The sequence below is a fragment of the Hyperolius riggenbachi genome, chromosome 3 (genome assembly GCF_040937935.1).
Source record: "Hyperolius riggenbachi isolate aHypRig1 chromosome 3, aHypRig1.pri, whole genome shotgun sequence".
Taxonomy (NCBI): domain Eukaryota; kingdom Metazoa; phylum Chordata; class Amphibia; order Anura; family Hyperoliidae; genus Hyperolius; species Hyperolius riggenbachi.
Window position 1 is genome coordinate 319091261 of NC_090648.1, and position 24499 is coordinate 319115759.

General features: G+C 44.3%; 1 protein-coding gene across 2 annotated transcripts in view; it reads right to left on the reverse strand.

Annotated features, from left to right (window-relative positions):
- VEZT (vezatin, adherens junctions transmembrane protein) overlaps window positions 1–19903 on the reverse strand; it is a 68763-nt gene extending 48860 nt beyond the window's left edge. For both annotated transcript variants that reach the window (XM_068276794.1, XM_068276793.1), the window contains exon 1: window positions 19830–19903. In XM_068276794.1, the coding sequence (XP_068132895.1) occupies window positions 19830–19865 (36 nt within the window). In that variant the 5' untranslated portion in view covers window positions 19866–19903. The remainder of the gene's footprint in view (window positions 1–19829) is intronic.
- Window positions 19904–24499: the final 4596 nt, after the last annotated feature.

A 24499-nucleotide genomic window follows, 5' to 3' on the forward strand; every position in this document is an offset into this window, starting at 1 on the left:
GAGATCACAGTGACTCGATTGGTATGTATTTTATTGTACAAATCAGACAGTACAGATTCTCTTTAACTGTAAGGGCTCATTTCCACCGAGGATGATTCACTGCCTTTCCCTGCAGGCAAATTCAGAAGGGGAAAAGCAGCAAAAATACAAGTTATGCATGCTAATTCCCATAGACGGGGTATGACAGGGCTAATAGGGATTCAGATGAGATCTTGCATCATAGCAAGTGCCGGCCTTCATCTCAGAGACACATGCTGGCTGACTTGGTATCGGTCCCTAACTGAATTGAGTTTACTATAAAGGGAATATACTATACTATTGTACCTTAGAGCGGCAAGTACCCATTAGTTTATTAAGGGCCCGTTTCCACTAGGAGCGGTGTGATGCGGCTACATAGCCGCATTGCACCGCAGGGGTCCTGAAACACATGCACAGCAATGGAAGAGTTTCCACTGCGTGCATGTTGTGCGGAGCGATCCGACAATCTGCAGCATGCTGCAGATTCTCGCACGGCCGCATTCGCCCGCAGCTGTGTCTCATCTCCTCCAATACACATCAGGAGATGTGGAAGTGATGCGGCCGGCGGCGGAAGTGATGCGGCTAGGTAGCCGCATTCGCATCACTAAGTAGGGGAAACGGGCCCTAAAAGTTTTGATGGATGGAGGCTTTATCTTAAAAAAAAAAAAAAGTGCAATTAACCTGTTCTAATTATAAACATTACATGAACAGCATTCCCTAAATTTTGAACCACGGAATACACTAGCAGAGGATTAACCACTCTGTGCCACTCTATTGTGCGCAGCTCTGTCTGCCCTCCTCCCTCTGCAAAGCAACAAACCACATCACTAGCCTAGAGGCTAGCGACAGGTCTGTAAAGTTTTTAGCCACGCACTGACACTCGAGGGATCAAGGGCCGATCCCTTCAAGACATCAGACGTTTGTATGAGGCTTTATGCATAGAAGATAGATACAAGACAATGAAAGGCTTTGTCAATCCCTAGCATTAAAGCATAGGATTAAGTAGAAAGAGTTGGTGCTTCTAAAACCCTTCTCAAATTAGGCCACATTTCCAAAATGGATAGAAAAGCTAGCACTAAACTGGTTGGAGAGGCTTCCAAGAGTCCTATGGCAATTTTCCAGGAATTTCTGGCAAAGAATGATCATTGTGTGCATGTGACAAGAATAGCATACATGTTCTACAAATATGGCTATGAAGGCTACATTAAGTTTCGACAAAACACATCATGAAGGTTCTGAGGCCAAATGGAAAAAAGTTTTATGGCCAAATAAGGGCCCTTTCACATGGGCAGTTCATAGGCAGTGCAATGCCTGTCGAGCTTTTAGGCCTGGGGCACACCAGAGGAGTTTTTCTGAGCGTTTTGAGTTTTTAAATCTGCTGCTAATGTTATCCTATGTGTCTGTGCACACTGGAGCAATGAGGTTTTGTAAAAAAAAACATAGCATTACATTGGGAAGAGCTTTTAGAGGTTTCAAAAGCTCTTCCCAATGTAATGCTATGGTTTTTTTTTACAAAACCTCATTGCTCCAGTGTGCACAGACACATAGGATAACATTAGCAGCAGATTTAAAAACTCAAAACGCTTAGAAAAACTCCTCTGGTGTGCCCCAGGCCTTACAACTGCTTGATGCAGCCTGGTAAATGCTTGCTGTTGCCTGGTAACTGCTCACTGGTGCTTGAAAACTTCTTGGTGAGCACACAGATCAACTACCGGTGTTAAAGGGCCCCAAGGCCTCTTTTCCACGGACTGTTGAACTGTGTGCTCAGCAAGCAGAAACCAGGCAGCAGCAAGCAGTTACCAGGCAACAACAAGTAGTTACCAGGCAGCACAAGAGCAGTTGTGAGTGTTTGAGAGGCATTTCACTGCCTATCAACAGTCCGTGGAAAAGAGGCCTAAGACTACACGCTTGTCGGGCAGTTCAGCCTCCTGGCCACAAGCGCCATTCGGCTGCTATTACCGGTACATGCACCCGAATGGCATCCTTTGGTAGCACCACGCGTGTCACGTCTAACACGTAGTGGCAATACCTGGTGTCGCGTCTGAGGACAGCAACTGCCATGCTCAGATTCAACTTCATGGGGGCTGCCTGTCCACTGCCTGTGATAAGCACTAGCAAGAGCCTTCAACTGCCCGTGGAAAAGAGCCTCATGCAGGGAGGTGATGCCATCCTGTTGTAGGGGTAATTATCTGCAGTAAGGACTCAGGCAATAGAAGGAAAATTGGATGAGAATAACCATAAAATTATTGCGATAAACCCATGTGCCACAAATTTTTAATATGGAAAAAGGTCCGCCTTCCAACATGACAATGGCCAAAAGCACACATCAAAACTGACCACACAATGGCTGAAGGAGAAAAAATGAAAGCTCTCGCTTGGCCTAGTTAAAGAACAACTGACGTAAGAGAGATATAGGGCTGCCATATTTATTTCCTATTAAACAATACAAGTTGCCTGGCCGCCCTGCTGATCTATTTGGCTGCAGTAGTGTCTGAATCACACCAGACACACGCATGCAGCTAATCTTGTCAGTTCTGACAATGTCAGAAACATCTGATCTGCTGCATGCTTGTTCAGGGCATAGGTCTAAAAGTATTATAGGCAGAGGATCAGCAGGACTGCCAGGCAACTGGTGTTGCTTAAAAGGAAATAAATATGGCAGTCTCCATATACTTCTCTCTTCAGTTGTTCTTCAAAGCCAAGATTGAATCCCTACTGAAAATCTGTGGAATGACTTGAAGGCTGCACCAACTGACACCAGTTCTAATTAAAAAAGTGGACAAATATTATAAAGCCTAATGCTGGGCATACACGAGTCGACCCGGCGTCTCGATTAGCCGCCGGATCGACTCCCGTCGCGTCCCCGCAGCCGGCCAGATCGATTCCTGCTCGTCCCCGCGGGCGCTCCTTATCTTCCGCTCAATTCACCGCTATTGTCCACCCGCGGGGATCGAACGGGGTATCGATCCTGACGGAAATTATCCATCGAGCCATCAGCGGCTCGATTGATAAGGGCGCATCGGCCCGTGTATGCCCAGCATAATACTATTGCTGGGGTAATTAACTATTTATCTTTGTTAGCATAGCAGGAGCTGTAGAAAGCATTCTGGAAGTGCACTTAATCTCATGCCACAACACAAACCTTTCTATGTAAGAAAAAAACAAAACCTTTCTAAGGGCTGGAACCCACAGGAGCGCTTTTGGCAGCGTTTTGGCAGCACTGCGATACGCTAGCAGTTTGCCAAAACGCTGGGCTAATGTTAATGGATGGGGCAACTTCCACAGGAGCGTTTGCGTTTCTCAGAAACGCAAACGCAGGACGTGCAGCATTTTGGGAGCGTTAGCGCTTCAATGTAAAGTATTGAAACGCTAGCAGAAACGCTCAGCAAAACCTAAACTGAGCGGTTTTGCTAGCGTTTTGCGGTTCAGCACACTGTAACAAAATTAAAAATTATTCACAGGACCAATCAGGATAAAAACGCGAAACGCAAAACGCTACACAACCGCTGAGGAAAAAAATACACTGTTGCAAAACGCGACCGAAAACTCGCATGAATCAGCTTGCAAACCGCTCAGGCAAAACTCTAGCGGTTGCGGTTTGCAGTGGGTTCCAGGCCTTAAAGAGTAACTGTCGGGCATAAAATCAATTCTTTATTTTTATCTGGTAAATAAGTAATAAGAATGCTAATCAGGCAATCCAAAAGTTAAAAATCACTTTTACTTTTCTTGTTGATAAATTATCATTCCCCAGTTTACATGACTCAGGTCTGGTGCACACCAAAAACCACTAGCAGATCCGCAAAATGCTAGCAGATTTTGAAACGCTTTTTCTTATTTTTCTATGGCGTTTTGCTAGCGTTTTGCGGATTGCTTCAGCGGATTTCAGTATAGTACATTTCATATATTGTTACAGTAAAGCTGTTACTGAACAGCTTCTGTAACAAAAACGCCGGCAAAACCGCTCTGAACAGGCGTTTTTCAGAGCGGTTTGCGGTTTTCCTATACTTAACATTGAGGCAGAAACGCATCCGAAATCCAAAAAATGCCTCACCCCAGCATTTTTCGTTTCTGCAAAATGCCTCCCGCTCTGGTGTGCACCACCCCATTGAGATACATTGACCAAGCGAATCCGCAGCCGCAAGCGGCTGCAGAAACGCTGAAAAAGCCGCTCGGTGTGCACCAGCCCTTATTTGGTACACAGAAAATTTGGTACACAAAAGAGAAGTTGCAGGGCATGCTGGGTTGTCTTTGCTTCCTTACTTCCCCTCAGACTTAACTAATGCAGCCTGATTGGCTGAAGCCTCTTTCCCCCTCCCACCCCTCTGTTCCTCTCTGATTGGCCAACATTTCTCAGGCTGAAAAAATGCACTTTCTATAGTGAAGGGCGGGCAAATCAGGCATAGGGGACTAAGGGCAGATATTACATCACGACTGGCTTCAAAATAGCCACAGTAAATATGGAACTGTCTAGAATAGGATTCTCTACTTTTCCTTTATAAAATTCACAGGAATCATAACGTGGACAGTGCAATACATCTGTTATGTGAGTAGAGCAAGTATTTATCTACTTATATATTTGGTTTTTTTTTCCTGAGATAGTATGTCTGACAGCTCCTCTTTAAAGTAAAGGTCCGAAGTGAAAAAAAAAAAAAGTAAAAAATCTGCGTATCTCAGGCTTTCTCCAGCCCCTTGCAGTCGTCTTGTGCCCTTGCTGCAGCTCCGCTCCCCACCAGTGGCCCGGGGTCACCTCCAGTACAAGAAGCCTACTTGCTCTTCAATGTGGGGCTCACATAGTCGCGCAGTACTTCTGCACCTGTGCTGTACAGTCCGGATGACGTGAATACGACTCAGTGAGTCGCATGCTGAAGCGCAAGCAGATGCCAACCTGGTGAGGTCGAGACCTTCCCTTTAAGGCTAGGTTCACAGTGGGATGTTATGGTCCCGCATTATGAAATCATATAACGCTGTTTACCGCACTGCAATGTTAAGGCTATGAAACATTCATAGTGCGACGTTAGTGTTGCTTTGTAAAATGTTGCATTATGGTAACACACTGCTTCAGTGTGTTACCTCTAAATGCAGACGTTAAAGGAAACAGGGAAGCATACTTTTCATTGCCTGTATGCTTTACTGTATGCAGCATTAACACGGCATTAACATGCGTTGCAACTTTTTTGTTGCATTGTATTTTTGCATTGCGACATTAACGTCGAAACACAACGCAATGTCCTATTGTGAACCTATCCTAAAGGACAACTGAAGAGACAGTTATATGGAAGCTGTCATATTTATTTCCTTTTAAGCAATACCAGTTGCCTGGCAGTCCTGCTGATCCTCTGCATCTAATACTTTTAGCCATAGACTCTGCACAAGCATGCAGCAGATCAGGTCTTTATAACATCATTGTCAGATCTTACAAGATTAGCTGCATGCTTGTTTCTGGTGTGATTCAGTCAATACTGCAGCCAAGTAGATCAGCAGAGCAACTGGTATGGTTTAAAAGGAAATAAATATGGCAGCCTCCATATGCCTCTCACTTCAGTTGCCCTTTAAGTAATTTTTCAGCTAGGAAAATGTAGGTTTAAAAATGGACTGTAAAGATTGATTTTAACTCAGGGAATACTTCCATTTAATGCATAGTGAAATTCTTTACATTCTACATCCCCCTTCAGCTAATTGTGCTACCATTACAAGGAGTAAAGAGGCAGGGGAAACAGGCATGGAATGAATGCATGCAGAGAATTCTGGCCTGACCACAAAAGGTGCAGCACTCATTGGCTCGGCACATAATGCTGAGTCCTGTTTATATAATACAGGAGGAAATGGAACGCTCTGCTGATGTTGTCTTGCCTAGACCTCTGAACAGCTGTCTAAATAGCTTTCTTTACACTGTGGACAAACTATTATGCACATTCAAATCTTTTGAACTGCAGCTGCTTTGCTCATGTGAATTCTGGCTCACTAGCCTAGCTCTGCAGGCTCTATTTACCTCATAGTTTTGTGGCACTGACTTACCTGCTTATAGTTACCTTAAGGGCTGGAACCCACAGGAGCGCTTTTGGCAGCGTTTTGGCAGCGCTGCGATACGCTAGCACTTTGCCAAAACGCTGGGCTAATGTTAATGGATGGGGCAACTTCCACAGGAGCGTTTGCGTTTCCCAGAAACGCAAACGCAGGACCTGCAGCATTTTGGGAGCGTTAGCGCTTCAATGTAAAGTATTGAAACGCTAGTGGAAACGCTCAGCAAAACCTAAACTGAACGGTTTTGCTAGCGTTTTGCGGTTCAGCACACTGTAACAAAATGAAAAATAATTTACAGGACCAATCAGGATAAAAACGCAAAACGCTACGCAACCGCTGAGCAAACAAATATAATGTTGCAAAACGCGACCGAAAACGCGCATTAATCCGCTTGCAAACCGCTCAGACAAAACGCTAGTGGTAGCGTTTCGCGTTTGCTGATTTCAGTGGGTTCCAGGCCTTATACATACGTGGAAGAAAATAATCCATGCCAACACCATCACTGTATTTCAGGCCCATACAATTCAACATGTTTTCCCCCAGAATGTAACAGAACCAGTAATGTAAGCTTACACTTCTGTGGTGACGAGACAGTTATATTTACAGAACAGGTAAGAGAGCATAATGGCCCTTTCATACTTGCAAATGCAAAACGCCAGCGATTAGTGTTAGCGTTCTGCACAGGCTATTTTTACTTGATTAACGCGTAAATTTCACTATAGATTTTCACATTTTTTAAGCGATCGTGATTAGCATTGCTCATGTTCAGCTTTTTTTTTTTGCAATTGCGATTGCTCTAAAATCGCGAAAAAATGCTGCATGTAGCACATTTTGCTTTCACTGCTATTCACGAATCACTGCCGTTTAGTTAAAGGGAACCTATACTGAGAGGCAGGGCCGGCTCTAGCGTGGGGCGAGAAGGGGCAGAGCCCACTTAAAAAAAATCTTATGCCCCCTTAAGCATAGGGTGTCCACACAGAGAGAAGAGGGAGAGCTGTGGGGACAGCGGGGAAGGGGGGGCTTCCCCCCCCCTTCCCTCACCTTGGGGCTCCCCCTCTCTCTTGCTCCTCCCTCCAGAAATCAGCTGTGGGCCGGCAGTAGAAGACTCTTCTCAGCGTGGGAGAGAGAGATCGATCTGTGCACCACGCCACTACTCTGGTCTGGACTAGACCAGAGTAGTGGCGTGGCGCACACATGCGTGTTGGCATGGATTCTTGGCTCGCCGCTGATTTCTGGTGGGGGGAGCAAGAGAGAGGGGGAGCCCCAAGGTGAGGGAAGGGTGGGGGGGGAGATGTCCTCCCTTCCCGACCCCACCGCTGTGCCCATCCTCCCTCTTCTCTCTCTGCTGACACCCACCTGGTGACATTTATACACCTGGCTATACTGGGCTATGGGGACACAGTAAGTCCCACTTACATACACCGGGCACATATACCCCTAGCTACATATACTGGGCACATTTACCCCTGACTACATATACTGGGCACATTTACCCCTGGCTACATATACTAGGCACATATACCCCTGGCTACATATACTGAGCACATATACCCCTGGCTACATATACTGGGCACATATACTGGGCACATGTACACCTGGCTACATATACTGGGGACAGATACCCCTGGCTACATATACTGGGCACATATACACCTGGCTACATATACTGGGGACATATACCTCTGGCTACATATACTGGGGACATATACCTCTGGCTACATATACTGGGGACATATACCTCTGGCTACATATACTGGGGACATATACCTCTGGCTACATATACTGGGGACATATACCTCTGGCTACATATACTGGGGACATATACCTCTGGCTACATATACTGGGCACATATACCCCTGGCTACATATACTGGGCACATATACCCCTGGCTACATATACTGGGGACATATACTGTACCTCTGGCTACATATACTGGGGACATATACCCCTGGCTACATAAACTGGGGACATATACCCCTGGCTACATATACTGGCCACGTATACCCCTGGCTACATATACTGGGCACATATACCCCTGACTACATATACTGGGCACATATACCCCTGTCTACATATACTGGGCACATATACCCCTGGCTACATACACTGGGGACATATACCTCTGGCTACATATACTGGGGACATATACCCCTGGCTACATATACTGGGCACGTATACCCCTGGCTACATATACTGGGCACATATACCCCTGGCTACATATACTGGGAACATATACCCCTGGCTACATATACTGGGAACATATACCCCTGGCTACATATACTGGGCACGTATACCCCTGGCTACATATACTGTGCACATATACCCCTGGCTACATATACTGTGCACATATACCCCTGGCTACATATACTGGGCACATATACCCCTGACTACATATACTGGGCACATATACCCCTGACTACATATACTGGGCACATATACCCCTGACTACATATACTGGGCACATATACCCCTGACTACATATACTGGGCACATATACCCCTGACTACATATACTGGGCACATATACCCCTGACTACATATACTGGGCACATATACCCCTGACTACATATACTGGGCACATATACCCCTGACTACATATACTGGGCACATACTGGGCACATATACCCCTGACTACATATACTGGGCACATATACCCCTAGCTACATATACTGGGAACATATACCCCTGGCTACATATACTGGGCACATATATCCCTGGCTACATATACTGGGCACATATATCCCTGGCTACATATACTGGGCACATATATCCCTGGCTACATATACTGGGCACATATATCCCTGGCTACATATACTGGGCACATATATCCCTGGCTACATATACTGGGGACACTGGCTGTTTGTCATTATGTGCGTTTACTGGTGAAAAGCTGTCTCTTACTATGTGCGTTTACTTGTGAAAAGCTGTCTCTTATGTGCGTTTACTGGTGAAAAGCTGTCTCGTATGTGCGTTTACTGGTGAAAAGCTGTCTCGTATGTGCGTTTACTGGTGAAAAGCTGTCTCGTATGTGCGTTTACTGGTGAAAAGCTGTCTCGTATGTGCGTTTACTGGTGAAAAGCTGTCTCTTATGTGCGTTTACTGGTGAAAAGCTGTCTCTTATGTGCGTTTACTGGTGAAAAGCTGTCTCTTATGTGCGTTTACTGGTGAAAAGCTGTCTCTTATGTGCTTTTACTGGTGAAACGCTGTCGGTCATTATGTGCATTTAGTGGGGAAACGCTGTCTGTCATTATGTGCATTTACTTCATTTTTTTTTTATGTAACGACCAGCTCTTTCAGGATTTACGGGAGCTTTAGTTTGATGTTAGAGAGCATAAGAAGTGCACCCTTTACGTATCTCTCCGGCGGCTGCTGAGAGATACGTAAAGAGTGCAATTCTCTTGGGTCAGACTGGCCGCGACTGGCTGAAGTTATGGGTGGCAATACTGGAGCTGCAGAAGACTGAGGACGGTGGCGTGGGAGCAAAGCGTGCGGATGGGTCTGGAGGAAGCCCCAGGTATGTATAAATCTTTTATGCTCTCTCGGCTCTGGTTTCCTTTAAGACATACCCACAGGATTTTTCAGACAGCAATATCTGTCTCAATAGAGGAGAATATCTCTCACAAGAGACAACTGGTTTTGTTGAAGGTTTACTTTAAGGCTGCTTACACACTAAGACGTTACGTTCCCCCAAAGCACAGCAATGTAACACAAATGGGCTGTTCACACAGCCCACGTTGCGTTACATGTAACGCTGCACGTTGTTCGGAAAGTGCAGCATGCTACGGCGTTAGAGCGGCTATAGCCGTGTTAGACTGTTTACACATGCGCAGTGGGGGGTGAGAGGAGGCGGGGAGATGCTGCTACAGTAGCCGCGCACATGGCTACTTAATATTCACTGCACTGGCGGCCGCTGATTGGCCAGCGGGACCACGTGATGCGGAGTGTCTCGCTCCGCATCACGTGGTCCCGCCGGCCAATCAGAGCCACTCTGGGAGACCTTATACGGATAGAGCCGCCTAACGCGGCTCACTCTACCTTCCTCTCCCGCACCACCATACGTTGCATTAGGTGCACGTTATGCGACCTTAACGTAGCACCTAACGCAACGTCTTGGTGTGCAAGTAGCCTTAGAGGAACTGTACTGAAAATAATGTAATGAATTGTTTTGTTTTTTCTTGTTTTTTTTTTACAATACTCTATTATAGATCATTTAGTTAGTGTTTGTTCAATGTAAAGCTAAGTACACATTTGCAGAGATGCTCTCCAACCTCATGCGTCCTATTAGTCGTGTCCAAACCTCACTGTCGTCACTTCCTCCTTCCGACTTAAAGGAGGAAGTGATGGCAGAGAGGCTTGGACACGACTAGTAGGACGCATGGACCGCTTTGGAGTGCAGGGAGGACGATGATTTATGGGTAAATAACCTTTTCATTCCCTGCCGCTCACCTCCAATTACCTATGTAGAGGAAAACTTCCAGATGGACCAGAGTCCTCCTGCGCTCTCCACAACCCCATCGCTGCTGGCTGGGAGCCTCCTCTTGTTCTCTGCCTGATCCCCTAAATGTACCAGTGGCTTCGGCAGTGGATTACTGCTCGGGTGTACTCGTGCATGCACAGTACGGCCACCCTCATACACAGGAACATATCTGACAAGCTATGGTTGGATATGTGTGAAGGGATCCAGGGCGAGCACTAAGAAGGATCGAGACTCCCTATATGTGGTCTAAAGGTTGAATTTTATGGAGAGAACTCTGAAAGAGGATCCTAGACTCAATCTGGCTGGACTCATAGGGGTAAGCAAGAAAAAAGCGGTGAGAGGCTCCACATTCATTTGGCTGCACGTTGTGGTGTTAAGGCAAGATACTGCACCAAAGGATCACATATGTTTTTTTGCATGAGCTGAAAACGTGGAGGGGGTGTCGATTAGGAGAAATCTGCAGGCTGAGCCATAAAGTGATGCTGCTGATCTAATAGATTGGCCACGATATCTGCCATCGAAGATATGATATGAGACAATTGCATACTGGCTGGGCCACAAACTTGTGAAGCTGATCTGTGATCGATTGGCATTGCTATCTGACCTGCGAGTGATTGAAGATACCGCCTGGGAGAAAATAACACTGGCTGGGCCAAAAGTGTATGGGCTGATCTGTGACTGATCGGCATAACTATTTGGTGAGCGCAATTTATCTGTGTGGGCGTTACAGAGTGGATTCAATTAATATATTACACTATTGGAGTTTTCTTTTTTTTGCATGAGGCATCCAGGAGATAAGGATCAGGGAAAGCAGACTGGCTGGGCCAAAAACGCATGAGCTGATCTGTAATCGATTAGCATCGTAATCTGGTGAGCGTAATCTGAGAATATAATTTGCTGAAGCACTGCTTGAATTGAACCTAAAATCATTGAACTGTACCTGTTTGATGAAGCACACTATTTACAGACTTGCTGAGAATTATATTATTTACAGACTTGTCGAGCGCTAGACCATTTACAATAAGTCTTTTTTATCTCAAGTGTGTACTTAGCTTAAAGTGTAACTGCCGGGCATAAAATAAAATAAAAAAATGAATGTTTTATTTGTATCTGGTAAACAAGTAATGAGGATGATAACTAGGCAATCCAAAATCATTGTTACTTTTCTTGTTCATAAATGATCATTCCCCAGTTTACCTGACTCTTATTTGGTACACTCAAAGGAAGTTTTTTGCTTCTCTACTTTGCCCTCAGACTTAACTAATGCAGCCTGATTGGCTGAAGCCTCTTTCCCTCATGTTTTCCCCCCCCACACCTCTATTCATCTCTGATTGGCCAATATTTCTCATGCTGAGACAATGCACTTCCTATAGTCGAGGGCGGGCAATGCATGCACAATCAGGCAGAGGAGAGTTAAGGTGCATACACACATCAGACTATAGTTGGAAAATAAAAGATCACAGACCAATCTTACCACCCTTCATGTAGTATGAGAGCATTTCTACACAGTCTATTCTATGGAGCTGAACTCCCCATCAGAAAAAAATCTTTGCAAGATGCTGCACACACAGATGCTGTACAGACACAAAAGATTAGTATCTGCAAAAGATCTGTTCCTGCCAAAAGCCCCATCTACACGATACGATTCTTTATAGGTTTCGATTACGATTCTATTTACGATCGGATTAAATCCAACATGTACGAACAGGATTCGATTCTATTCAATTTGCCATTGTTTTGCAATGGCAAATCGAATTGAATCGAATCCCGATGGGACATGTTGGATTTAATCCGATCGTAAATAGAATCGTAATCGAATCGTGCAAAAGAATCGTATTGTGTAGATTGGGCTTAAGATCCGTTCCTGCAAATTGCATTCATAGTCCTAGAGATCTGCAGATCATCATACACACCTTGTTTAACTGATATTCATCTGCAGATCAGACAATCATCTTTATAGCTTTACAGGAAGGACTCAAATTTTATAAAGAAGAGGAAATCGAATGCCGTTTTCTGGTGCAAAAAACTTTTTCGTATACACTTTGTTGATACATATAGCAAAAACCGTTAAAAGCGATATCTTTGGTTCCACATCATTAGTCTTTGTGCGATCAACAACATCAATGACTGAGACTAATAGTAACAATACTCTGGCTTGGTTTGAGGTTTTTGTTGCAACCCTTGATTGATGAATGTGTTAAAAGTGGCAACGACACATGTTCGTTTCGGGAAGTTTTAGTGAACAATTATGCCCTTCATCAGGCCGTAACACACAGCTCTGCAAGGCAAGGCAAAAAAAAAACAAAGATATATATACATATGGGCATCTGCACCAACCAGATGCACACCAGGACTTTCCAATGCGTGATGTAAAAAGACGCTGCTATGTTGGAAGACCTAGGACCTTAGGTCTTCCAACATAGCAGCGTCTTCTTACATCACGCATTGGAAAGTCCTGGTGTGCATCTGGTTGGTGCAGATGCCCATATGTATATATATCTCTGTTTTTTTGCCTTATAGTTGAGCCTTGCAGAGCTGTGTGTTACGGCCTGATGAAGGGCATAATTGTTCAGTAAAACTGCCCGAAACGAACATGTCGTGACATAGACTATGGCCCGGTGCACACCAAAACCCGCTAGCAGATGCGCAAAATGCTAGCAGATTTTGAAAAGCTTTTTCTTATTTTTCTGTAGCGTTTCACCTAGCATTTTGCGGTTTTGGGAAGCGTTTTTGGTGTAGTAGATTTCATATATTGTTACAGTAAAGTTGTTACTGAACAGCTTCTGTAACAAAAACGCCTGCAAAACCGCTCTGAACTGCCGTTTTTCAGAGCGGTTTGCGTTTTTCCTATACTTTACATTGGAGGCAGAAACGCATCCACAATCCAAAAAATGCCTCACCCCAGGAGTATGCGTTTCAGCAAAACGCCTCCCGCTCTGGTGTGAACCAATCCATTGAGATACATTGACCAAGCGTATCTGCAGCCGCAAGCGGCTGCAAAAACGCCAAAGTACCCGCTCGGTGTGCACCAGCCCTAAGAATGCATTTTGCAAGAACGGATCTTTTGCAGGAACTGATCTTTTGCAGATACTGATCTCTTGCATATGTACAGCATCTTTGTGTGCAGCATCTTGCAAAGATTTTTATCTGATGGGGAGTGCAGCTCCATAGAATAGACTGTGTAGAGTATGGCTCTCATACTACATGGAATGGGGTAAAATTGGTCTGTAATCTTGCCTTTTCCAAAGACTTATCTCAAGTGTGTATGTAGTCTATGGGAGGAAATGACAACAGGATTGGCTTCAAAATAGCCACAGTTAAAATGGGAAATGCTAAGAAGAATTTTCACTTTTTTTTACTGTAGAAAAATCAATAAAATCAAAACGTGAGCAGTGCAATATATATGTTATGTAAGTAGAGCAAATATATATATATATATATATATATATATATATATATATATATATTTTTTTTTTTTTTTTATTTTATTTTTTTTTTTTCTTCTGAGATAGTATGGCTGACAGCTCCTCTTTAAAGAGAACCCAAGGTGGTGCAGGATGCAGGGTCAGATGGGACACAGAGGCATGCTCTCTGCTTCATGACATGCTTCAGTGTCCCCACACCGCCGCTCTCTGCACCCCCACTGCCACGCTATCACCCTCTGAAATTAGCGATCTCGGAGGGTAAATAGAGGAGAGTGATTCCCTGCTTAAAAAGTTCCTGCAGGCTTTCCAGAGCTGCCATTGGGCAGCTCTCTCTCCCTGGCCACGCCCCCTGCAGCTCCTCCACCTCCCTGCATGCTGGGAGAGAGAATATCTCTCTCCATCCAGCGTCGTGACCCAGAGGTCACGAAAGTGAAAGTGGGCAAGTGTGACCCACAGGAGCAACGGTTTTGGTGGCTACATGTTCTGCTCAGCCACCCATATCAGGTAGCATAATTTTTTTTTTTCATTATTATTTTATGAGCCCACCTTGTGCTCTCTTTAAAAACTTTCCTCTCCCTGATTTACATTCTGAAGTTTATTACAGGTGGTGACATCTTTAGGCCTCCTTTCCACGGACTGTTTATAGGCAGTGAAATGCCTCTCAAACTCTCACAACTGCTTGCTGCTGCCTGGTAACTGCTCACTGCTGCCTGGTAACTTCTTGCTGAGCACACAGCTCAACAGTCCGTGGAAAGAAGGCCTTACTGCTGTCAGGTGCAGCTCTGTGGAATGTTTGTATACTCGTGTTCCAAAGCCAGTAGAAAAAAAAAATACCTGGTCTACCAGAATGCTCTGGGAAAAGAATTCAGCATACTAAACAGCCTAGGCTGTGACATCATTGGGAGGGCAGTGCTACATCTCAACACACAGCAAAGTGTTTCTGATGCTGAAACCAAGATAATTAATGTAAAAAAGTGAGTATCCTGAATAATTTACAACATTCTCCTACGTTCCTACTATCTACACTGCAACTTTAAAGGGAAAATAAAAAGATTTTATACATACCTAGGGCTTCCTCCAGGCCAATCCGCTCCGATCGCCGCCATCCTGTGCTGGCCGCAGCTTCGGGAACCGGGTCCCGTCACTGACCGGCTGCTGGAGAGATACGCAAACAGAGCACTTCTCTTACGCCATACTGGCTCCGACTGACGGAAGTGCAGGGAGCTGGTTCCCAAAGCTGTGGGCAGCGGAGGACGGTGGCGTGGGAGCGATCGGAGCGGATGGGGCTGGAGGAAGCCCCTGGTCAGAAGCACATACAGGAGGAAAGAAAAAGTGTGTGTATGTACCATTCAGTGTCTTCTTTTGTACTGCATGCTTTACATCTTTGTCGGCATGACAGCTGGAGGATGCTCACTTTGTATGTACAGTGAACCATTTCAGAGCATGAATATTTCAATCAGTTAAATCATATGGAAATAATTACGCTAACACCTGGCCGCCAGAGGCGCTCCCCATCTTACAATACATTTTGTATCTAGAAACAATACATTTACATTGATGGAAAAGTCCTACATTTAAGAATATTCTTATTTTGGTTGACATTTTAAAATGCCCCCCTGGGCTTTGCCAGCAGGAGCTCAGCTGATCAAGCAATAGGTAAGCAGGAGTATTATAAATAGCTCATCTATCTACTCTGGGCACAAACGTTAGGTGAATGAACTGCTTTGCTCAGGGATCTTCCAGTTAAATTGCAGAAACTGCTTGCAGTAAAAACTGCCAGCTCCAGTCCGCCAAGTTTACGTCTTCGAGGCGGTTAAGTACATTTCTGACACAAAATCAATATTCTGTCTTTATAAAGACAATGAGCTTTACTTACTAAGCCTTTTCCAGGCTGTCTACAAGCGTGAAAATGTTTGCAACCCTCACCTGGGTCATAGCAAACCATAGTGAGGGTTGCTGGATTAATGGTTGTACAATGAATGTCACCTGCAGTGAGAATGTTTTGATGCAATTGAACGTTTGTTATTTGCTATGTTCACAGTGGTGCGGCATAAAGGCCGCTTTGCAATGTGGCTTGCCGCAATGCCCCACCTATGCTAGGTTCACAGTGCGGACATCACAATGCACTGCATGTAGTGCATTACCTCGAACCTGCAAGTTAACAGTAAAGCATACTTTTCACTGAATGTATGCTTCACTGCGTGTATCAAAACACACAGGTAACGTGCAGCATCACCTACCCACTGCGTTACGTTCCTGTTACAGGGAACACAACGCCCACTGTGAACCAAGTTTTAAAGTTAATAATTTCTAAGAACAATCATTTTAAGACACAAATTGCAAAAAAATTTTTTCTATTAAATGACCAATTTTGAATATTATTTACGTAGCCCTGACATTTTCCGCAGTGCTGTAGAGAGTACACAATCCTGTCACTAATGCCTGGTACACACCATGCAATTCACTGTCAAATAGATGGGTTGACATGATTGTTTCTGACCTGTCCCACCTGATTTCCAATCACTTCTATACAAAATCAATCAGAAAAACGGACCTGTCGGAAATAATCGATTTAACCCATCCATCTGATGGGAAATTGAATGGTGTACAAGACATAACTGTCCCTCAGAGGGGCTCACAATCTAGTCCCTACCATAGTCATATGTCAGTCGTAGTCTAGGGCCAATTTTAGAGGGAAAATTGACTTATCTAAATCGCTGCAAGGCGAGACTGCTATCCACTACGGCTATAATTCATAAAGGAGCTGTCGGTAGTGCGGGAAAACACCGTTCTTCTCCGCAACCGGTACTTAAGACTTCTGGGAGGTCATTCATAAAGAAGTTGCCTGTTGCAATACAAGTGCGGAGGTTTTCTGGAGGAAGCTGGCGGTAGACATGCGGAAACATAAAAGCTGCCCGATTCCCTCCGTGCGCTGCTGTGTCTGATGCTGCTTGGGAGGTCCGTCCCATTCATTTGCAAGTAATCCGCCCGCCTATCGCTACTGTCGAGCAAGCGGTATTTTCCTTCTGCATACCGCTTGCTCTAATCTTTATGAATGGACGTGTTTGTAACTTTTTCTTGATAAATCTAGAAAAACTTTGCACAAGGCGGAAATGTTTCGCTCTGCACCGGAATGTAAGCTTTTCATGCGGAAAGAGCCTTTATGAATGGGGATTTTGCTGAGTGTACGGTAAAGTCAGCGGTATTAAGCATTTCCGCATGCGGAAATGCTTTATGAATGATAGCCCATGTCACTGTACTGTTTCAATCCACTGATACTTTTCTCTGCTGCAGGGGGTGGCATGTTAGCCACCCCATGTTAGGGCTCATTGCCACGAGCAGTTGTACCGTGTGCTCAGCAAGCAGTTCCCAGGCAGCAGTGAGCAGTTGTGAGAGTTTCTGAGGCTTTGCACTGCCTATCAACTGCTCATGGAAAAGGGGCCTTAGGCCTCTTTTACATGGACAGTTAAGCTGCGTGCTCAGCAAGCAGTTACCAGGCAGCAGGGAGCAGTAGCTAGGCAACATTGAGCAGTAACCAGGCAGCAGCAAGCAGTTGTGAGGGTAGGAACACACTAGGCAGAATCGCATATGCGTTTCCATAGCAGACATGCACGACATCAGAAAGTGCATAGACTGCACTGTCTGATGTTCACACTGCATGCGTTCCGGATCAGTGCGGTCCGCAAATGCATGCTGCACGCATTTTTTTCTGAAATGGGCGGCTACAGTGAATGGGCATCAGCCACGCAACGCATGCAAACGCAGATGGCATGCATTCGTACATGTTGCGTTCCGATCGCACGGCCATCTGCGTTTGGTAATATGAATGGGGCCTCAGAGTTTGAGAGGCATTTCACTGCCCATCAACAGCCCGTGGAAAAGAACTAGGCAGTGTTTCATGCTCTGCAATAAGTAGTAACTGCCCAGGACTCCGTGTTCTCCCCAGGCTCTTTTAGCCGGGTGCTCCACCCGGCTAGTTTTGGTGACCACCCGGCTGTCATCGGCTCTCCTCTTCCTATGCTGTAAGGAGAGTTGCTCACAGAAGCATTGGCCCTGCATTCTCATCTCGCCCCACCAGGCTACTTTTTCATGCCACCCGGCTACTATTTCATGCCACCCGGCTGGAAGAAATTTCTGGGGAGAACACTCCGACTGAACAGTAAACTTGCGCAGGACAAATCAATTTGCTAATTGTTCATACCAGCAGGCTTGACTGATTAATCTATAGTTACCCCAGATATTAACAGATATTCTGATTCTGGTGGAGCAAAAATATTACTTAAAGCAGATCCGAGATGAAAAACTAAACTATAACAAGTACCTTGTCTATATATCTTATCTAAAGTTTAGATTTAAGAGCAAATCTAGCTACAAACAACTTCAACAGAATATGATTATTTCTTCCTGTGATACAATGACAGCAGCCATGTTCTTTGTAAATATTACACACAGGCAAGCTGATCTGCATCTCCTGCACTCAGCCTGTAAAAACCTAATTCCCTCTCCCCCTCCCCTCTCTCTGCCTCTGAAATCTCTGGCTTGTAACCCCTTGCTACTGTCTGAAAATGCCAAGGCACTCTGAAAAGCTGTGGGTGAGGCTTGCTTAGTTTATAGGGAATTAGAGTATTAAAACAAAAAAAAAAGTATTTGGCTTGAGGAATGCCCTATAAACAATATGAAAGGAACACAATTATGCAATGAGTAAAAGTTTATCTCAGATCCACTTTAAAGCAGACCCAAACCAAACATTTTTTTAATTAAAAATATTTAGTTGCACCACTCTGACACGTACAAATATAAATAAACACTCCTTCAAACCTATGATCATTTCAGTGCATGCTTTTTACCCTTCTCTTTTCATAGTTAGGGTTATACTGGTGGCAGCCATTAGCAATTCCTCCATTGCCGGACACCATCTACTCCACCAGTTTGCCGGAAAAATCCCGGCAATTTGAAAGGAAGGGAGGGGTTCCTCCAATAAATGTAAAATATTTTATATTTGTCATCATGCAGCTGAAAAAAGGCTGCTATTTATTATTATAATTTAGAAAATAGATTTTATTTCTGAAATCTTGTATTTTTAATTTGGGTCCACTTTAAGTTGAATCATATCTAGTGGCTAGAACTCTAGCCTTGCAGCTATAGAGTACCAGGTTCATATATAAGCTATAAGCCAAAGATACTATCTGCATGAAGTTTGTATGTTCTCCCCATATTTGGGTGGCATTACGCCCATATCTCTTGCTTGTCTCTAAAACTCAACAATGGCAGCCACATTAGATGATGATTAAGGGAGGTTGAGCTTGTAAAACACTGCAGAAAATGTCTGTGTTCTATAAAAGCATAATAAAACATACAAATCTTTAACAATACATTTGCCTTTTATCTGAAGCACATATAATGAGCCAACAAAACACATTATTAATAAATACATAGTCAAGAGAAAAATACAAACATGCAAGTACCCAGTAATGTTCAGCTTTATGGATATTATTATATGAGTACCAACAATGAGTAGGGAAAAAAAAACACAATCCAGTACATGCAAGCATACAGACATAAACAATGCCATTTACTAATATGCAAAACCAAATATGCTGTGCAGTGTTTCAATCCGCAAAGGTTACAAAGAATGAATCAGTTTACGGCCACACGACCCTGTGTAGTCCCCAATGCTAATAATGCTCACAATAGGAAATGACAAGTAGAGAAGCAGTGTGGTGGAGTGACAGTCAGCTTATGATGTGGGGTAATTATAATCTGCAGGTCATTCTTTGCAGCTGGCTGACATGATGCCTCCCGTGCCACCAGGAGAAGAGATCACTCAGCACCGAGCTCACAACATACACACATCAGGCGACAGGGCAGAGGGCACTTATTGTCACCCACCTCAAACACCACTTCTTCATCAAACTCCGCAGTCATTGCTGTCCGCCATGCCACCGCGCGTGGCACTCTGGGAAATGGAGTCTGACGCGTATGATGTCACCTGGAGAGCTGTTCAGATTAGCTGCAAAACGGGACTACATTTCCCAGGTGTCAATTCGAGTACAGTGTCCAGGCCGTGAGCAGCTCTGGCAGACGCTCCTCTTAGGGGCTGTACAGTATGCAGAGGTGTGAGCTGCATGGGGGAATTTGTGTAGCATATGCACTGCATACCGTTGTCACCACTGTCTGAGCGCTGCAGGAATATAGACAGCAAGTCTCTAATTACAATGTTGCCACATCTGCCCAGGTTATTTTTTTATTTTTTTTACAGATTTGTCGAATTATACAATAATGGGAGTATAGTTATCATTATCTCTTAAAATCCAACTAGTTATTAAGTTAATTCCTTATCAATTATTGGTGACCAAAATATAATTGCTCTTGTATAAATGTTGGGGACTATTTTATAATGAAGTGACAAGTCTGGTTACTGATCAACACTTCTTTGTTCTCTGCCATTTAAAATCAATTTTACCCTCTTAAAATTTTACCCTCTTAAAACATCCCTTTTTTCCAGCTGTGTCCTCTGCGAGCTACTGTTCCTTTTAGGTCTTTGGCACTGCTTGTGCAGCCTTGCCTTCAGAAGTACTCACATCCCACGACATCAGATGAGCGCATACACCAGCTCTCATTCATGCATGTGGAATGGATTACAGTTGTGCTTATCTTTGCAAGCAGTTCCATTGTGTTATTCGACCTAGCAGGTCAGATGGCTTCCGCTAGGGACTGCCCAGGAACAGCAAGGTGGATCTGTTTTATCCAGGGCCTTCCCTCTGCTTAGGCAAGTATCAAGCCTGAGGTTCTCTTCAAGGACAACTGAAGCGAGAGGGATATGGAGGCTGCCATATTTATTTCCTTTCAATAAATCCCAGTTGTGTGTACTGCCGGTGAGTGTTGCGCAGGGTGAGGATCCCACGTGGGCTTTTAGGTGAGTTACAAGGGGCTGAGAGTAGAATGGGGGGAGCGGTAGGCATCAGCACAGGTAACAGTACATGCCTGCTCCACCCGTTTCTCAAAAATATTTGAGCTCTGGTATCCTTTAAGTGAGCAAGTATAGTTTTCCATAATGCATCACTCCTGCATATGCAAATCATCTCTTTATGTCCCTCAAAGACAGGCAAACATCCAGAACCGCTGGTGTATAGTGAGCCTACAGCTTACCAGTGGTGTAACAATAGGAGGTGCAGAGGTTGCGACTGTACTGGGGCTCTTGAACCAGAGAGGCCCTCCCTCAACCGCATTAACAGGTTTATTGGTCCTGTGCTGGTAATAATCACTTCTACAGATGCTTTAACCTGTTGCCGACCGCTCCACGCCAATTGGCGTGAGCAGTTCGGCAGCCCCAGGACCGCTCCACGCCGATTAGCATGAACGGTCTTCTATGGGGCTAGCAGGAGATCGCGCGCACAATGCCTGCACATCTCCGGCTTGGGGAGCGGAGCTCCGCCCCGCCTTCAGTCCCTGAGGGACAAGAGAGCGATCGGCTCTTAAGCCTATGAGAGCCGATCGCGTGATTGGCTGGCTGGGGGGAGGGAGGGAGGGGAATGAAGCAAAACAAAAAAAAAGTTAAATTTCTTTAAAAATCTTTAAAATAAATATTGATTCAAAAATAAATAAACAATGTGGGGGCGATCAGACCCCACCAACAGAGATCTCTGTTGGGGGTAAAAGGAGGGGGAATCACTTGTGTGCTGAGTTGTGCGGCCCTAGCCAATTAAGTGAAAATGGTCTGTTCACTAGGGGGTGTTAACGCCGCATTCCTCAAGTAGTTAAAGAGGAATGGTCACAAAAATCTAAAAATTTAACACATACAAATAAGAAGTACATTTCTCCCAGAGTAAAATGAGCCATAAATTACTTTTCCCCTATGTTTCTGTCACTTAAAGTAGGTAGTAGAAATCTGACATTACCGCCAGATTTTGGAGTAGTCCATCTTCTCATAGGGGGTTCTCAGGGTTTTTTTTATTTTAAAAGCACTTAGTGAATGGTAGTTGCTCCATCCAACTGCCAAAATAGTGCACAGCAAGCAGGGAGGCTGGTAAGCATCTTTGCATTAATCATTTTCAGGGAATGTCTTTATAAATAATAAAGGCCATGCCGAGAATCCCCCATAAAGAGATGGAGTAGCCCAAAATCTGTTGGTAATGTCAGATTTCTACTACCTACTGTAAGTGACACCGACATAGGAGAAAAGTAATTTATGTCTCATTTTACTCTGGGAGAAATGAACTTCTTATTTGTATGTGTTTTAAATTTTAAGATTTTCGCGACAGTTTCTCTTTAAGCATTTCAGCCCGTGGGGATTTTTCACCTTATGCATCGGAGCAATTTTCACCTCCCATTCATTCGCTAATAACTTTATCACTACTTATCACAGTTTATTGATCTATATCTTGTTTTTCCGCCACTAATTGGGCTTTCTGTGGGTGGTACATTTTGCTGAGAGCCACTTTACTGTAAATGCATTTTAACAGGATTAATAAGAAAAAAATGAAAAAAAATTCATTATTTCTCAGTTTTCGGCCATTATAGCTTTAAAATAATCCATGCTACCATAATTAAAACCTATGTATTTTATTTGCCCTTATGTCTCGGTTATTATACCATTTAAATTTTGTCCCTATCACAATGTATGGCGCCAATATTTTATTTGGAAATAAAGGTGCATTGTTTCCATTTTGCGTCCATCACTATTTACAAGCTTATAATTTAAAAAATGTTTGTAGTATACCCCCTTCAAATATTTTGGTGTGGGACATAAACAGTTATTTTATAATGTTGTTAGATGTGTAAATTTTAATGTAGAAAATGTGTTGATGTAGTTTTACTATTTGGCCACAAGATGGCCACCTTCATTTTTGGTTTCCCTCCTTGTACTTCTCACTATGCGGAAGTACAAGGGGGATGCGTACATTTTTCCGGGCAGAAGAGCCGAAGCCTCACGGGTGAGTGCTTTGATTTTTCTGCAGGGGACAGGGATCGGTGATCGGGAACCATGTTCCCTTTCACTGATCCCAGGGCTATTGGGGGACACGGGGGCGCGCCCGCGATCGTGCGCAGGAGGGTGCAGGAGAGCGCAGCTGAGCAGCCGCCCGGACGTGAGCTTCACGTCTGGGCGGCTGAAATGGTTAAAGAGAGCCCGAGGTGGGTTCTAAGAATCCAATTAGCATACAATGACCAGCCTCTGTTGCTATACTGTTTCCCCCCCAGCCCCCCTCTGTGCTCTGCTGTCCCCCATAAATCAATCGCCGTACGGGGGGAGGCGGTATAGCAACAGAGGCTGGGTATTATATGCAGACCCAGCCTCTGTATGCTATTTGGATTCTTAGAACCCACCTCGGGTTCTCTTTAAAGAGACTCTAAAGTCTTGTTTTTTAACTGCTTTTTTCTTATAATCCTGTTCAGCATGATTGCCCCACTAGATTCGCCGCATCCCCACGGCAGATGAATGATTTATAGCTGTGTAATAGACTAGCAAAGTTCTACGACTTTGCTGGTCGCAGATTGTGCTGCCCTGGAGGGGCAGAGTTTGAGCTGTAGCTCTGCCTCTCCGCAATTAATCTCCACGGATCTCCGCCTCCTCCACGCCCCTCTCAGTGAAGGAAGACTGAGATGGGTGGGGGAGAGGCGGCGATCAGCGGGGATTGTCTGCGGAGGAGGCAGAGCTACAGCTCAAAGCTCTGCCCCATCAGGAAGAAAAGCCCTGTGAAGCCCGGGATGTTTGCAGGGCTGTTAGAAGGCAATAAATCATTCATCTGCTGCAGGGATGCGGCAAATCTAGTGGGGCATTCATGTAGAACAGGATTATATGAAAAAAAGCAGGTAAAAAACAAGACTTCAGAGTCTCTTTAAATAGTAATAATCATTAACAAACTGTTCCCCATCCCTTTCTTGCACCTCTGACACTGTGGTTGTCCTTGGCGCTGTATCAATGGTTATGTATAGAGTGCTTGGGGAGCCCAATGTAAAACTTGAACCAGGGCCCACACCTCCTTAGCCACATTACTGCAGCTTACAGTTTTTACAGAGCCACACCAATCCAAATCAAAGCTTCTTTTTAAGATCACAGTATTTAATTGTGATGGCGTTCAGTGCTTTGATCACTTACTGTAATTCCCCTTGGTATTCATTTTGTGTCTTGCAATTTGTTAAACATTTTATTTATCATGTTACATTTGTTGCTGTAATTACCAAATCTGTATTTTATACCAGTGTCTATATTTGGTGTAAACCATTGTCTGTATTATTTTATACCCCATGTTTGTATCCTATTTTTTACAGCACCCTGGGATATAAATTAATAATAAAGTACTGATTCAAAGTCCCATTTCCTTGAAAGGATCTTTGGATTACAATTACCACTTAGAATGAGTAAGAGCCTAGTAATGAAGAAAGAGGTGCACTTTTGTGATGAACCACTGGTGCGGTTCTTTGGTGGCCAGAGGCGCATTGCATGTAGGTAATAAAATGTTGTAATGCATCGATTATTTCATCATCTATAAAGCAATCTGTACTTCCTATCCATCACAACCTATTATAAAATACTCTTTTCCAATCGACTAAATTGTCTT